The sequence below is a fragment of the Eretmochelys imbricata genome, chromosome 2 (assembly GCF_965152235.1).
Source record: "Eretmochelys imbricata isolate rEreImb1 chromosome 2, rEreImb1.hap1, whole genome shotgun sequence".
NCBI lineage: Eukaryota > Metazoa > Chordata > Testudines > Cheloniidae > Eretmochelys > Eretmochelys imbricata.
The window spans coordinates 235,007,896-235,025,611 of NC_135573.1; the positions used below are offsets into that span (position 1 = coordinate 235,007,896).

The window sequence follows — 17,716 nt, forward strand, 5'->3', positions numbered from 1 at the left end:
ATTCTGCAGCTGACCCAAGTTTGGTTGTTTCTAGCTTCCCTTCTCTCATCCCATGGGAACTTCTGCCTCCCATCTCTTTCTTCTCTCTGGGTCAGAGAGAGACTACAGCTCCTCTTGATATCCTGGTTGGAGCTAATAAAATCCACTTGTCTGCATGAGTCACTAGTACTCTGCATTTCTTCAGGGCTTTAGTACCTGCATTTAGGATGAGGCTCCACAGAGAAGTCCCATGTTCCTATATGGGTTCCTGGACACTGCCAACCCATTACATTCTTACTATGAAAAGTGAGAGATTACCTAGGATAGCCCTTACACTAAATGTAGGGAATATTGCAAATCAGGGCTATCAATTAATCACAGTTAACTCACGTGATTAACTAAAAAAATTAATTGTGCTTAAAAAAATTAATCACAGTTTAAATTGCATTGTTAAACAATAGAATACCAATTGAAATTTATTAAATATTTTTGATGTTTTTCTACATTTTCAAATATATTGATTTCAATTACAACACAGAATACAAAGTATACAATGCTCACTTTCTTATTATTTTTATTACAGATATTTGCACTGTAAAAGTGATAAACAAAAGAAATAGTATTTTTCAGTTCAGCTCATACAAGTACTGTAGTGCAAACTCTTTATCGTGAAAATGCAATTTACAAATGTAGATTTTTTTTTTGCAATTACATAACTGCACTCAAAACCAAAACAATCTCAGTCCTACTTCTTGTTCAGCCAATTGCTTAGACAAACAAGTTTGTTCACATTTACAGGAGATAATTACATTGTCACCTGAAAGTGAGAACAGACATTCACATGGCAATTTTGTAACAGCAAGTTATTTACTGGCCAGATACGCTAAACATTTGTATGCCCCTTCATGATTTGACCACCGTTTCAGAAGATATGCTTCCATGCTGATGACGCTGGTTAAAAAATAATACATTAGTTAAATTTGTGACTGAACACCTTGAGGGAGAATTGCATGTCTCATTCTCTGTTTTACCTGCATTCTGCCATATATTTCATGAAGTGCCTTTCAAATCTGAGATGGATGAGGTGTGGAGCATGCTTTCAGAAGTCTTAAAAGAACAACACTCTGATGTGGAAACTACAAAACCCGAACCACCAAAAAGGAAAATCAACCTTTTGCTGGTGGCATCTTACTCAGATGATGAAAATGAACATGTGTCTGTCTGCACTGCTTTAGATCATTGGTGAGCAGAACCCATCATCAGCATGGACGCAAGCCCTTTGGAATGGTAGGTAAAGCAGGTTGGGACATATGCATCTTTAGTGCATCTGGCACATAAATACCTTGAGAAGCCAGCTACAACAGTGCTATGCAAATGCCGGTTCTCACTTTCAGGTGACATTGTAAACAAGAAGCCGGCAGCATTATCTCCTGAAAATGTAAACAAACTTGTTTGAGTGACTGGCTGAACAAGAAGTAGGACTGAGTGGACTTGTAAGCTCTAAAGCTTTATATTGTTTTATTTTTGAGTGCAATTTTTTTTACATAATTCTACATTTGTAAGTTCAACTTCCATGATAAAGATATTGCACTACAATACTTGTATTAGGTGAATAGAAAAATACTATTTCTTTTGTTTTTTACAGTGCAAATATTTATAATCAAATAAGATAAAGTGAGCACTGTACACTTTGTATTCTGTGTTTTAATTGAAATCAATTTATTTGAAAATGTAGAAAACATCCAAAACTATTTAAATGGTATTCCATTGTTTAACAGCACGGTTAATTTTTTAAATCACGCTATTAATCGCAATTAAATTTTTTAATCACTTGATAGCCCTATTGCAAATACCAGAATATTATGGAAATGTTATCGAGTTGCAGAGGTAAAACTCTGATTAAGACAATAGGATGAGACCCATAACATATGCATTCTGTGCTCACCTCCTACAGACTTAGCCTGTTTGTGCACACGCTCTCACACACCTGAAAACAAGAGGAGAGAATTATCCTTACAACAGTTAAGATAAAATAAATCTATATGGCTAGTAAAGAATTTCGTTCCAAAGGTTCCAAGAGTTCTTTACTAGCCACACACACACACACTCACCCCACTGGGATGAAGAGCAGGAACCAACAGATGCAAGTCGTACTGCATACATTGCTGCAGGAGGGTAATTTTGATGGAAGATACTGGAGCAATTCCCAGCACTTGTGAAAAGTGATGAAAGGTGTCACATTTATTTTGACACTAAATTGCTTGGAGCTTGCATCAAATTTTCCAAAAGTTATTTATGGAAGCCCTAAATCCTACCTAGAGTTTGTATATAGCACTTCCAGCAAGTTCGGTTTACTATTTTTATTTCCTTACATCTCTCTTTTTTCTTTCTACTTTGCTCCATTTAATTCTGAATTATCTGCAATGCCAGCGCCTGCCTGTGTCTGTACCTATCACACAGAGGTTTGCTGATAGATCCCTTAAATTCTTCCTCCTAACTCATGCACTTCCCAACTTGCCACTATGCCACTGACAAATTTTGCAGAAGTTCACTTGGTTTCTTCAACTGTTATATACTAAGGGTGCATCTCACTGCAGGATTCTTTCAGTGGTGTATAGTATACATACCCACATAGCCCCCTAGCATGGATATAAACAGCAGTGTAAACAGTGAGGCATGGATTAAGCCAGCACAGTAAAGATACACCTGAAGGGTATGAGTATGTGCCTGAAGTATATATACTTCGCCTTCTCTACTGGCCAAGCTGTGCCCCCTGTTTACACTGCTGTTTTTGGCACAGTGGTGTCCCACTGTCTCCTGCTGCTGGAGCCCTTCCCACCACAGCAAAAGGCTCTGGCAGTGGGGGAAGGCTCCGACAGCTCCCTGTGTCTGGAACCCTTCCCTGCCACAGCGAGAGCTCTGTCAGTGGCAAAAGGCTTTGGGAGGGGGAGGCAGGAGGGAAAAGGCTGAGCCTTTCCCCGCTGCCTCCCCTCTGCCAGAGCCTTTCACGGACACATGTCCATGGTGTGGACACAGTGTGTTTTTCACTGTGGCGTGCAGCCATAGTTATGCTACATGCCCCTGAAAGCGATGTGTAATGTAGACATAAGGTTTGAAATTTGTGCAAATTGTTTCTGTGAACATTTTATTTTTTTCCCTGTAGGAGTGTCAAAATAAAAAAAATTAAAAATATTGTTCGTGGCCCATGTCAACAGATCGTATATAGATCAGGAGCTCTCATCCTGGGGATTGCAAACAGGTGTCTTTGGGTCATGACCTAATTACCCTGGCTATATTGCTAAATTTTCAGGTGGAGGGGGCGAGTATCCCAGCAAGAATCCAGCTGAATAGAAGGACATTTGAGAGGGTTTCATGGTGTGGAAAGGGAGATCACAGTATGGAAAAAAACTGAGACTCACTGATTTAGATAGACCAGGGGTTCTCAAACTGGGATTCGGGGTCGCAAAGTTATTACATGGTGGGTCGCGAGCTGTCAGCCTCCATCCCAAACCCTGCTTTGCGTCCAGCATTTATAATAGTGTTAAATATATAAAAAAGTGTTTTTAATTTATAAGGGCGGGATGCACTCAGAGGCTTACTATGTGAAAGGGGTCACCAGTACAAAAGTTTGAGAACCACTGAGAGAGACAAAATGTTAACATACTTACAAGACTTCCTGCTCATATGGTTTGTGTTTGTAAATGAAAACTAGGTACAGTACCCAAGAACAAGTTCCACTTTGGGTAAGGAACTGAGTAATCATCCAATACTGTGCTGAACAATTGTTAATTAAATAGGGTTTTATCTAATTTGAAGGTAATTAACTCCATAGATAACATCTTTATGGAATTAAGGAACAATAAAAAGTCAGTTCAGAGTCTGTACTCTGAGTGTTAAGTAGCTAGCAGGGTCTGGTCTTCATGTCTCAGTAAATATAAAATTTCTTTTCCCCATGCTCCAGGCCTTTGATGTAATAAATTCTGTCATTCACCAATTGCCTTCACAGAACTAACTTTACAATCTGAGCCCATTTTAAGAATAATGGGAAAACATTTGGCATGTGAGGTTGCTCTCCTCTGATTTCTAAACTGGACTGCATTTCCCAGGTGAAGCGACCTGAACAATCCCTGCTAGCTGTACTGTAAATTAGTGAGAGAGGAAAATGGGGAGTGGGAGAAAGGTCAACAGAGAAGTGTTTTGCTCCTGTATGTGTGAACTGCCTGTGCAACGGAATTAAAGGTGGTTTACTTCCCCCATTTGATACTTTCAGGAAAAGATACAGATAATCACTTCTCCAGAGGCGAGATGTCTGAGGAAGTCTACACCTGCCTACCCTGCAGGGAAGGATGTTCTTACTGCACAGATGATACTCCCTGCTATGCACAGGAGGACAAGTATTTACGGCTTGCTATCATCTCATTTCAAACGCTCTGTATGCTGTTGGACTTCATAAGCATGCTGGTAGTCTACCATTTTCGCAAGGCAAAGGTAATCATAGGCATGTTTTCTTTTAACCTTCATGCCTGTTATATGTTGCAGACACATTTGTTTTAAATTAAATGATCTCAATTTGAATGATTAACTTCTTAACCAAGCAAATCTAATATATTTTACATAGGCCAAGATTTTCAGGCATGCCCAAATCCATTTTTAGGTGCCTGAATAAGTGGCCTGATCTTCAGAAGTGCTGTGTACCCAGCTAATTTCAGTGAGAGCTGTCAGATGCTCAGCAGTTTTGAAAATCAGGCTATTTATTTAGGCACCTAACTTGAGGCACCTATGTTTGAAAATCTCAGACTGAATGTATTTGAATCCTGTTAGGAAGGACAGATGTTTTAAATCTGCTGACAGCCCACATGGTTGAGGATTTCTTGAATCAGAAATGTGTCCAAAATGCTGATAGTTAATGAAAGTTTTAATTGGGTGCCTTTGGGTAAAGTTTTGGTTTAAAAAAAAACAAAAAAAAGGGCACATGTCCCAGCAACTTGTAGGCTGTCTCTGGCATTGCTACAGTTTCATCTTATATGCTGCTCCGATAAACTTGCCACGTTCACCTTATTGCAAACATTTCCGCATATAATATTCCTGTTGTTCGCAGCACTCTCTTGAGAGCTTCCAGTTTACTCAAAAATGAATAGAAGCTTGCACATATTTACTAGCTAGTTTGGGAAGATCTGCATGTGCATACAGCATACCACACTATTGAAATTAATAACTTCAGCCACTGTCCAGAAAGAGGTTTCCATGTTGGCTTTCCTGCACAGCAATTGTCCAGTCTACTGAATCTCACAGTTACAGTGGCAGAAAAGTGTGTGTCACGTTCTTCAAGACGACTACCTCAGTATCCTGGCAGGAAATCTCAGAATAAGCTGTAAAACTCTTTTTTTCTCTCTCTCTCTCTTTTTTTTCTTCTTCTGTCTCTGACAGAGTCTTGGCTGAAATTTTACATTTTTACGGAAATATTACTGAAATTGTATAGATTGATTCAGACAACAGACTTGATTGAATTTATAAAGTTTCTCTTAATGAAAAAAGTTTGTTGGAGGCATCTGTTTAGTTGCCTAATATAAAGTTAGCAGAATAACTCCATTCCAATTCTATGAGGTTTTACCCTTTATGGTAATTTTATAGTCTTCTAATGGTTGTGTTAAATAGATAATATCATTAAGAGAAAATATCAAGAGAAGCATTCTTTGTTAATTTAAATCAGATTCCAAGCCTGAAGTGGAGTGAACAAAATAGTTTGCTTCCCATTCAGTTAACATTAGTGTGCTTTGACGTTTTTTTTTTCTCCTTTCATTGAAACCTACATTAGGTTTTATAATCCTAATAAAGAGGAGGATGACACTTAGTATTGTGGCAATTTTTAACTTTTTCACATAATACTGACCAGGTATATATGTGTGTATATACTATTGTAAAACAAATAATAAATGCGTCTACTTTATTACATATATTATAGACTTTTTTGCGGGGAGTGGGAATTTCCCACTTTCACTATCATTGGTAGTAGTGAAGCTGCATCCATGGTAGTGTAGTAAATGATTGGCATTTTCTCAAAAAGTCAAGTGTATACACAACCCCAGACAGGACCTGAATTTTTAATATTAAAAACTCAACCAGCATATCCTGTCCTTTCCACTTCTAAAATTCCTGTCCAGCTTTCTTTATACATCCTAAGGAGGCAGAAAAGGGAACAAGCCCAGTTTTTCCAGATTTGTAGGCTACCTTTAAGGCCTGAATAAATGTGTGTTTCAGAAGTCAGACATGGGACAAAATAGACATTTTCCCCAGACAGAGAGTTGTCTTTGCAACATTCCTTTTTTATTAAATTAGATGAAGACAGATTCAGTTATAGTTTTACTGGCTTAAGAAATGTTGATTTTGCTCAAAATAAATTTCTTACAAGGGAAAAAAATCTAAATAAAGCAGCAATGAATTGGTGAACAATCTTTTCCTTTTTGAGCAGTGTTTTTCAGCTAGTAGAAATTGAAAAATTATATCCCACTCCTTCTCCTGTCACTTAGCTGAATTTTCTCTTGGATTCCTTTTGTGTCCTTTATCTTGTTGGTACAGCATGATTTTTGGGGGGTGGGGGAGAATCTTGTGTAATTAACGTGAAGTGAGGCGCTCTATGACCGGGCAAACATACTGAGAACAATGATAATTTGCATAAGAAAGCTGTCTGTTACATTGGGTAATGACAGAAAATTGGAATGAAAGAATGGAGCTGGTAACTGGCCATACATTTTCTCTCAAGAGGAAAAGTCATTAAAATGAAATAAAAGCTATTGGAACATTTAAAATATCTAGACTCTGAGTATAAAATGTATTTAAAAGCAAACAAACTGTATTATATTAGAAGATGTGTGCCTTGTTATGGTTGAGATGTAAAACTGCTCCAATCCATTGAGATGGATCAGTGTGGGAAGGAGAGCAGTTGTGATTCACAAAGGTGTGAATATGAAGGCAGATATTTTAGAAAAAGTAATTTGTTCATGTAAACTTTTAAGGGACTATGTACTGTCACCATTAGAAAATATAGATTTGAAGACCTTTAAAGTTGCACAGTTAGATACTCAGAAGTCAAGAAATGCCAGCTAAGGCCCCAATCCTGCAAAGACTTATGCATGTATTTAATGTTATGCACTATGGCCCTGATTTACCAAAGTATCCATATTTAGCATGTCTTTAGGTGCTTTGTTGAAGTTCTATTTACTGTATTGGGAATTGGGGCTTATGAGTAGTACCACAGAAACCAGCTTAGCTTATTCTCCTGTTATATTTTGTTTTCATTCTTCTTTATACTGCCAAGTTCTGACTGGAAGTGGAAGTGCCTGGCTATCGTCGCAAAGGCTGTTTGTGTAGTATTTGCATCCCCATTCAGAGAGATGATGGGCATACGTATAAGTTAGGAACGAAGATCACCAGGAGGCATTTAATTCCAATGTACTAAGGTGAACTTTTATAGCAACCATCACATTAAAAGTGTATTTAAACAATTGTCACTTAACAATAAAATGAAGATTTAAAAATTTTCAAAATTAATCATTGTAAAATAGCAATCACATAACCCTGCAGCCAGGTGGTGTTAACAGTGGTAAAGGCCTGGTGCATTTTTGTCTGAGTCCTTTTTAAATGAACTAAAATGGCTTGAGCCCCCACCTAAAAGCCTTATCCACTCCCAGGTTTAGGAACTGATAGTTTAAATCCTCTTTAAATCCACTGTTGCAGGTGTTTCTTCCCCACTGACAAGCATTCAGAAATCCTTGGGAATATGAAACCACAAATACCTTTTACTGGGGGAGGAGGAGGAAAGAAGATAAACTTATATTTACATGAAAAATGAAATGAGCAAGACACAAACAACTTATGAGTGATGTGGCTGACTCAACATTCTCAGTAATTAATTGCCAGCTCGTCGGGGGCCCAGAACTCTTACTCACAACACAATCCTAACCTATGCCAAACCTTGCTTACTCATTAATCCAGGTAGACTCTGTGGTGGTCAAGTAAGCACCAGGAAGTGGTTCTCCTGAGCTTGTCCACTGCCATCCAGTGAAGTCTGCACCACCAGGTCCAGCTCCAGTCTGTGGCTGGCAGTTTGATTCTGCAAAGTCATCTTCTCCAGGCCTGCTAGTGCTAGATCCTGGTCCAGTGAAATCAGTCCACTAGCTCTGCTACTGCCAAGTATGCTTGCATAAAGTCAGCTTGGCTGTGGCCTGGCCCTGCCTGTGAAGTCAGCACCATCCGCTCAGCTGCCACCAGATCATGTTCTGTGTTACAGAATTAATTCTAGTATTACCAGGTCCAGTCCCATATAGTCAGCCCCACTGCTGACAGGTCTGGTACAACAAGTTAGCTCCATTCAGTTATCATAATCCCTGGACAGGAAACCCAAACAAAACAAGATCCCAAGACAGATTCTCAGCTGGTGTTAACTGTCATAGCTCTGTCAGTGGAGCTATGACAATTTATGCCAGCTGAGAATCTGTCCCCTTAGAGTTTTCATTTTTGGTTGAATTTGGGCTCATTACAAAATCAGAGTCAACTACCTATCCGCTCAGGATGACCCATGTTCCCCAGGCTATACCTCTAATAATTTCTTCCTGTTACAAATACATTTATATGCACCATTTAATATTATTTCCAACATGAGATGTAAATGACCCTCAAACAATACAACAGAGAACATGCACAGAACTACACTGAGATGGAATCAAAATATACAAGTTAAGCTTGCCAGAGCTACCAATTCCCCTTTCTCCCATATTAGCAACACAGAGCTTCTTGTCCCATATAACAGCTCTGGGGTTCACAGTAGCAATGATTGCATTGCAAGAATTATTAGTTTTCCCAAAGTAAGATAATCCAAGGCCATTTGTGTTCCATGGCTTTAAAGGGATAGGACTGCTAGGATATTGATTAATATCCAAATATAATGAATTTCCTAACTCACCGACTCCTTATTTGCTAGTGTAATCTAGAGAACAGGGCAGGGCCTGGGTCTCCTTATCTACTCCTGCCACACACACACACACACACAGATTAGGGATGGGGACAATAACAGGAATACTGGAATTTGCCTTTAACTTACTTTATTTCTGCCTGTCAAAGACAGAAGGGGAGGAACCTGCAAAGGGGCAACATCAGAAAGGGGGTTAGAGGAGGCCCAGAGATGAAAGTCAAACTCCTGGGACCATTGACCGAAGCTCCTCTAACAGGGCTGGTAGAACTTTGGGTAGGGGCCAGACTCCTTTCAGCCCAGGGAGGGGAAAGACTCAAGTAAGCCAGCTGGAGGACTGGAGTTACAGACGAAGACTGATGGATATAGGTTCCATCCTGGAATCAACTAAGGGAAACAGAGGCAGGGTCTGTGGTGGACTGCTGGGGTTGCTACAGGACTGAGGTCCAGCCTTACATGCACACTCTGCTGCTGCATGTGTGTGTGTACACCAAAGTCTAACATTTCAGTTGAGGTGGAAACTTGGAAGAGGGGAAGAGCTTTTGCATAGATGGAACAGCTGCTTTTGCATGCTGCACTGGTGGTATACACTCGACAATTCCTAAATTATATATTGATTATGTGCAGGGTTAGTTTACTTTGCATAAATTTTCTTCAGCACTGAATTATGAGCATGAACTGAGATTCAAAGTGTACGTTAGAAGAGTTGCATTGTAGTGTGGGTGGATATCTTTAAAAACACTGAGCTTGTTGTCTACAGAACAGGGTAGACAGGGATGGTGTCCCTAGGCTCTGTTTGCCAGAGGCTGGGAATGGGCAACAGGGGATGGATCACTTGACGATTACATGTTCTGTTCATTCTCTCTGGAGCACTTTGCATTGACCACTGTTGGAAGACAGGATACTGGGCTAGATGGACCTATGGCTGTTCTTATGTTCTTATTCATTTTAGTCAATTGCCCATTTCCTTTGTTTATAAACGGAGCTCACAACAGTGTCCTTTTCCCAATTTCTGTATAGTCACAATATGCCTTTAGGTAGGCTCTTCATTTTAAGCTCTCATATAAGTAATTGCAGGATGCCCTATTAAAAAAGATGTATGTGGACTTAAAATGCCTATATTTGCTGATAGAAGTTAGAGCTGCAGTAATGGTTACTGAAGTTCCAAAAGAAAATCCTTTCACAGCCATGAGTGCAACAACGTGAATATCCTACATTTACTGGATATAGTGTCATTCACTCTTCAAAGCACAGTGTTTACACGAGATATATAAATGATCTAGGGGAATCTAGTGTTCAGAATTTAATCAGGAAAACAAACCCAGCTCTAGTATGGACAATGTAGTTGCCCTGACGAACTAGGACAGTGGTTCTCAGCCAGGGGTAAACATATACCTGGGGGTATGCAAAGGTCTTGCAGGGGGTACTCAACTCATCTAGATCAGTTTTTCTCAACCTGGGGGTTGAGACTCCCAAGTGGGGGCTTAGGGGGGTCGCAAGTGCAGGGCTGATGTTAGGGTTGGAAAGCAGAGCAATTGCCTGGTGCCCCATGCCACAGGGGGCCCTGCTAAGCTAAGTTACATGCATCAGCCCTGGGCAGCGAGGCTTGGGCTTCAGCCCTGCCACCCAGGGCTTGGGCATCAGACAAGGCTCACAAGTGAAAAACAGGCTTAAGTATCATACTGAAATGCAAGTACAATATTTATATTCCAATTGATTTATAATTCTAAGGTAAAAGTGAGAAAGTAAGCAATTTTTCAGTAATAGTGTGTGGTGACACTTTTGTATTTTTATTTCTGATTTCTGTAAGCAAGTAGTTTGTAAGTGAGGTCAAACTTGGGGTATGCAAGACAAATCAGATTCCTGAAAGGGATACAGTCTGGAAAGGTTGAGAACCATTGGTCTAGGATATGAAAGAAATAAGGGTCTAGATCAAAAATATGTAAATTGGCTCAAGTTCAGTTATGTGAGAGATGAGAGGTGAGAAGATCAGAGTATTTGGAGGCACTACTAAGATATGTGACCTTACTTTCTATAGAGGGCATCTGTCCTCTGTTTGACAAGGCGGTCCAAAATCTTTGGGTCCTGATGTACTCTTAACTTTTTCATGGGTGCCTAAATACCAATAATAGCAAGAAATTTTTTTTAAACCTTTTGGCTGCCCAGAAGGCTGCATCCTTCTCCTCTTAGATGTTGATCTAGCTGCTTAGTTTTCATTACCTCAGAGCTGGATTACTGCAACATGCTATATCTTGTCCCCACGCTGTCTTGACATCTAGAAACTACAGATGGTTCAATATACAGCATCCTGCCTTCTAAGTGGTATGAACCAATGAGAGCACATAATGCAAAACTCCCCACTCTGCATTGACTGCCAAACCAATCCCAGGTCCTGGTCTTTGTGTTCAAAGCTCTTCTCCATGGCAACAAGGTTTGGTAAGTGTGCTACTGTTTATCAATCCCAAATTCAGACTTAAAGGGGCTGGTAATGGGGCATTTTCAGTGGAGGATCCTTGGCTGTGAAATTCATTAATAGCAGAGATTAAGCTCTGCCCCAGCCTTGTAAGTTTCAGTTCATGTGTATATTATAGCCTTATTTAGATATTTTAATAAATGGCTTGAAGTAAACATAGTAAGGAATTTTCTCCTGCTATTCAAGGTGAATTTCTAAACAGTGGAACAATTTTCCAGAAACAATTTCAGAAGCATCATCTCTTCAGAAATATAAAACTAGACTGGGTTAACTACTAGAATTTATAGTGGCTTGTTCTTTTCAATCTTAGTTCCTATCTGTCTTATATCTGAGCCGTTGTAGTCCATCTGGTACAGTTCTATTCCCTACAACACCGTAATAAGTCTTTCCCTTTGATTCTTTGATGTAAAGCTGAGAGTGGATTCAGGATAACTTCACTTAACTGAATTTCCATTTGGATTTGTGAATGAACACCTATGGATTTTCTGGAAGGTGACTTTTGTAGTATCAGCAAAATAGCAGCAATGTGATATATTTATTATGCTCTCGTTGCTAGTATCTGTGCACCTTTCCTATTAATCATTAGCAATAGCAAAGTCCTTAGTGGATATCATGGAGTCTCTGGCACTTCTCCCATTACAGGGTCAGAACTCTGTTGAGGTAGGGCTTGCGGTTTTGGGGAAGAGTGGATGGGAATAAAAGGGCTGTTTGAATTTTGAGTGTCGCTTATGGTGAAAATGCTCTCTCAAATTAATGTTTGCAACATTTCCTGAAGATGGTCAGACTCTGCATTCATCTGGTCTCCTCTGGGTGATTGTTCCATAGCTGGATCCCCTCAGCAGACAACGTTTTTTTTTCCCTAGTTCTCACACACTTCATTGTGGGCTTTATTATCTGTATTGCCTCAGACATACACAGTAGTCATGAGGGTTCATAGATCACAATTTAGTCTTTGATGTAGGTGGGGCTTGTTGTACGATGTGAACAAAAATGTGTTAGTGTCTGCATATCCATATAGTGTCTGCACAATGAGAGAGGAGAAGACACATTTTTTTAAAAGAAAAAATGTTTGTGAATCTTTCTTCCATTTCCCAGCCTGTCTGATTTGTAAAGTGCTTTAGTTTAGAATACTTGGGGATTGAAGGTGCCATATAAATATAATACATTGGGTTCAGTGCATGCTGTCTCTTTTTGCTGAGGTTCACTGATAAATTTGGAAGCTTTCTATAGCATAAGTGAAAGATGGAAAAAGGCCCGTGGAATGTCTGGAGAAAACTCTTCTGGTAGAATGCAGCGAAATGGCTGAATTGCTTCACCTCAGCTCATGCCTCTTTTTGTATTACTTTCCATGTATAGGGATGAACTTCTGCACACATTGAAGTGTTTTCCTGAATCAGGGCCTTAGAACGTGGCTAGCCTAACTCATGCTTGCAGACTGAACTGTGACTCACTATGCTGGGCAAATTAGTTTGCTGGTAATCAATTATACATGCATATATGTTATATATTTAATGTTTTGTTGTTTTTTTCCTCTGTTATATGTTCTGGTTTGTCTCATATTTGGTAGCTTGTTCTGCCTGCCTGAGAAGATGACATGCCTTAAACATCAGGGGGCAGATGGCTTCTTGGAGTATAGGGTTGGTTAACTTACAAACTTTTAACCGTGATACTTATGAGCTGTCATCTTGAATCTTCTGCAGCTGCAACTGATGACTATTTTCTTTTTCTATTAAAAAGAGAGGAGACATTCTGGTGACTTTAACCACAGGGAGAGCGTTTTCACTATGCGAGTTCTTCACCTAGAGATACAGTGTTTCAGGTTTCAGTATTGCAGGTGTGGTGTATCTGGTATAGAACAGGATTTCTGCTTCAAAATGTAAGCCAACTTATCTTCAGAATAGACCATGACAAGTTTCATTACTTGTATAACAAAAAGGATCAAGCTGCAGGTGAATTTAAAAAGAAAATGTCTGGGGATTTCTTGGTCTTCTGACATCTTGTGCACTTTCTCTCTTAACGAGATTGATTTATTACTGACGGCTGCTTGCCCTTTGTTTTCTCCTCATTTTTTAAAAGTAGAAAGTAAATGCAAGTATATTCTGTTTGGGTACAGTAATAGGTTAGCTAGTTGTAGAGGAAAACTAGATTGTTGTCTAAATATTTATTTTTAAAGCAGAAATGAAAGATATAAAGGGATATATTTATTGAGTTCAGAAATACTGCAAAAGCTTCCAAATTCGAGTGATCCTGATACATTTGCCTGTATAACTTAGATATCTGCACATAATTGTGTATAACCAACTCTAAAAATCTGGCTTTTGATTTAATTTGAAATTACTATATTTTCGTATCTCATTCTGTTTGAAAAATACTTTCAAATAGGACAGTAAACACTTAAAGTAGTGAATGATTTTGTAAAAGACTGAATTGAGTAGTAGTCAATAATAAGTTTCATTTGTACAGTTCTTTTCATCCTAAAAGATCCCAAATGGAGCATTTTACAAGCTATAAAAAATAGAATGCCAACATTACAACACTACTGTATACATGTAATTTAGTCTGTATGTGAATGAGTTTGTTGTGTGCAGTTGTAAGCCAACCAAAAACAAACAAACAGAAAACCCCTAGTAAGTCCTTTGAATGTATTAACAGGAAGTTCACTTTTTCTGGGTAACTGTCTTAGTTTGTCTCCAAATTAATTACAAAGGAAATAATTGAAAAAATAATACATATAAACAATGAATTTACTTCTTGCACTGCTTCCATGAGAGATCATCTCAACAGCTTAATTAATTGTAGTCAACTTTGGAAAAGTCTAGCAGTAAATGGAAACACACTCATTGACTTCAGTATAGAGCTGATTGAAGTATTTTTGACAGTCTTTTTTCTGTTGAAACAGAAATGTTAAGAGAGGGGTACTCTTTTTCTATAGTCCAGTGGGGTTAGGGTACCAATTTGGGATGTGGGGTAAGTCCCTGCCCTGCCTAACTTGGAGTAGGGACTTGACCCTGGGGTTCCTATATCCCAGGCTGGTACCCTACCCACTGGGCTATAGAATTTATGGTCTCCCTGCTTCACAAAAAAATTTCAAAAGGTGTCATTTTCCTTCCACATTAGAATGAAAACAAGTGTTGAAACCTCAAAACTGTTTTGTGAAAAGAAAATGTTTTTCAGCCAACCCTACTTCAATGGGCTTTGATTCAGGCCCTATAGGACTCTTTCTGGCTGCGAGGGGATGCCAGTATTTATATACACTGATTCCATTAGACCTTGTCAAATGCTAGGAATATAAGTGACACAAAGGGCTGCTGGTTTCTAGGCTGTCCTTCTCTCCTGGAGTCACAGGCGAGGCTGGCTGGGAACTAGCAAGTCTCAGCCTTTGCTTTAAATACAAAAGGCTAAGAGAAGATTCAGCCCAGTCTGCTCATTGAATTCCAGCTTGAAGGTCATACAGCAAGGGTCAGTGAAATACTCTCTACTTGTTTAAACTCTATCCTGGCTACATTGACTTTTTTCTATTTTTTGTGGGAAATTTTCAAAAGAAATGAAGTTTTTAAATAGTAGTGCTTCCTTGCACATTTTGTACTTTTTCAATTAAAAAAAAATACATTTAACCGTGGGGAAAAAGGGGCTGAGGGGGAACAAAGGGGGGAAAATACCACACACACTGAAAATCCAAATACCAAAAATTGAAAACCAAAACAAAACATGCAGTGCAAAACAAAAATTGTTTAATTTCAAAATTTCCTATTGAAAATTTTTACTTGCAGCTAAATCTCATTTTGGCAGGATTTTTTTTTAAAGTCAACGAGCTCTCTCTACTTAAGACCAATTACTTTCTCTAGGTGATAGAGACTTCCTTCCTTTCTGTCATGTGACCATAGTAAGGAATCACACAAAGGGTCAATTTCTCCTAACATTGACAAAAACCTTTATTCACTAATCTCTTCTCTGCTTATTGCTGCTAGGCTACTGATAGCCTCCCACTGGAAAAAGAAAAATAGTCCATCTTTAGAGGAATGGTTCAAAAATATATGGGAGGTGGTTGTTATAGATACTTAGATATTTAGTCACCGTTTATTCAGTACTCAAAACTATGTTTGCCGGCCAAAAAATAAACAAACCTAAACATCACAACTGTCCAATTTTTTCAATATTAACATTTGATAGACATTCCTGGTTTGTTAAATGTGTGTAATCAGAGAATTCACTCAAATTAATAAAATCACGAGAAATGACATGTCACGGGTGGGGTAAAATGCTCAGTCTGTAACATGGTAAATAGAGTGATCCAAAGATTATATTATTCTATAATGTTTTTCTAAGCAAAAGCTCATTGTTTTAAAGATTATTGTGTTGTCTCTGATATTTACATGGCTAGGACCTGTGAACCTGTTAAACCTTTCTAAATAAAGACATAGTTTAAAAAAATGATAATCCAGGCTGGGAGCGGGAGAATGGATGGGGAAGTGGAATTTATTCAAATAAGAGTTTTATTCCTAAAACTCCTTCTCTCTCTCTCTCTCTCTGCTTCACTGCAGAGCTTCTGTATGCCTGGAACTGCTACTTGTATACCTTCCACTCTGGCTTTCTGCTACTTTTAATGAATCGGAATACCTTAGGGTTGCCAACTTTCTAGTTGCATAAAACCCTGCCCTACCCCTTATGAGGCCCCACTGCCCATGCACTCCAACCCCCCCTCCATCTCATCCACCCTCACTCACTGTCACTGGGCTGGGGCTCCAGCTGGGGGTGTGGGCTATGGGGTTGGGGCCAGAAATGAGGGCTTCAGGGTGTGGGAGGGGGCTCATGACTGGGGCAGGGGGTTGCGGTGTGGGAGTGGGTGAGGGCTCTGGTTGTGGGGGTGCACGCTCTGGGGCATGGCTGGGGATGAGGGGTTTGGGGTGCGGGAGGGGGTCTGGGCTGGGGTCAAGGGGTATGGAGTGTGGGAGGAGGCTCAGGGCTGGGGCAGGGGTGCAGGAGGGAGTGCGGGCTCCAGAAGGGAGTTTGGGTGCGGGAGGGGGCTCAGGGCTGGGCGTGTGGGAGGGGGTATGGGGTGTGCACTCTGGGAGGGAGTTAGGGTGCTGGAGGGGGTTTCAACCTGGGGTGTGGGAGAGGGGTTGGGGTGCGGGCTCCAGCTGGGGGGTGCTTACCGCAGATAGCCCCCAGTCAGCAGCGCAGTGGGGCTAAGGCGGGCTCTCTGTCTGCCCTGGCTCTGTGTGGCTTTCGGAAGCAGCAAGCATGTCCGGCCCCTAGGCGGAGGCACAGCCCAGCGGCTCTGCATGGTGCATGATGCCCTCGCCCCCAGTGCTCCTATTAGCCTTGGTTCCTGGCCAATGGGAGCTGTAGAGCCGGTGCTCAAGGAGGGGGCAGCACGCGGAGCTTCCCTGGCTGCCCCTGCGCCTAGGGACTGCAGGGACATGCTGGCCGCTTTTGGGAGCTGCGTGGAGCCATGGCACACAAAGAGCTTGCCTTAGCCCTGCTGCACTGCCGACTGGACTTTTAACGGCTTGGTCAGCGGTGCTGACCGGAATCTCCAGGGTCCCTTTTCAAGCGGGCATTCTGGTTGAAAGCCAGGTGCCTGGAAACCCTAGAACACATATCCTTGCACCCACAACACAAGTGGAAACCTGCCAAACCTGGAGCAGGGCAATACTAATCCAAGAATAAATCCCCTTGTAACACCAAAGGGCACGTAGACCCCATTATATATACAATCTTTAATAAATGCCTGTTTTTTCAGACAGTTTGTTGTTTATGAGGGTAGTGGTTATCTTCCCAGTGCCTTCCAACTGAGTAATTTATGTTGCACTTGTGCCCAGTGAGATCTGCTGTATCTTTGTTTTATACCCAGGGTGAATTGCCTGGTCTCTGTATTTTTCTTATCTGTTTAGTCTCCCAGAGGATTGATTTAAACGAGTCACCTCCATGATTCTGTCCTATGCATCCAACGCTGCTCTGTTGATATGCACTGAATTACATAGGGTTACTTTTCAGTTTATGAAGTAGTAATGTGTTATGTTCATATTTTGGATTGGTGAGCAAATCTTCCTTGTTTTTTTCTCTAATAGATTGCATCAGGCGCATCCATCTTATTAGCAGGTTACCTTTGCCAATGTAAATTGTCTTGCAGTCAGTGCGCCGGTTCTTTCATTCCTTCTTAGGAATGGCAGACTTTCAAATGGCAGAGCTGCTCAGTGAAAGTGAGAAAAATCAAAGTATGTTACTCTTTTTTTCCCCCTCACTAGCTTTCCATGGTGCCACGTTGCATATGGCTCATAGTGACATGTGGCCCTAGA

General features: G+C 40.3%; 1 protein-coding gene across 1 annotated transcript in view; it reads left to right on the forward strand.

The window, feature by feature from the left end:
* GPR158 (G protein-coupled receptor 158) overlaps positions 1 to 17,716 on the forward strand; it is a 306,727-nt gene that overhangs the window by 156,775 nt on the left and 132,236 nt on the right. The window contains exon 4 of the mRNA XM_077809468.1: positions 4,250 to 4,467. Coding sequence (XP_077665594.1) covers positions 4,250 to 4,467 — 218 coding nt within the window. The remainder of the gene's footprint in view (positions 1 to 4,249; positions 4,468 to 17,716) is intronic.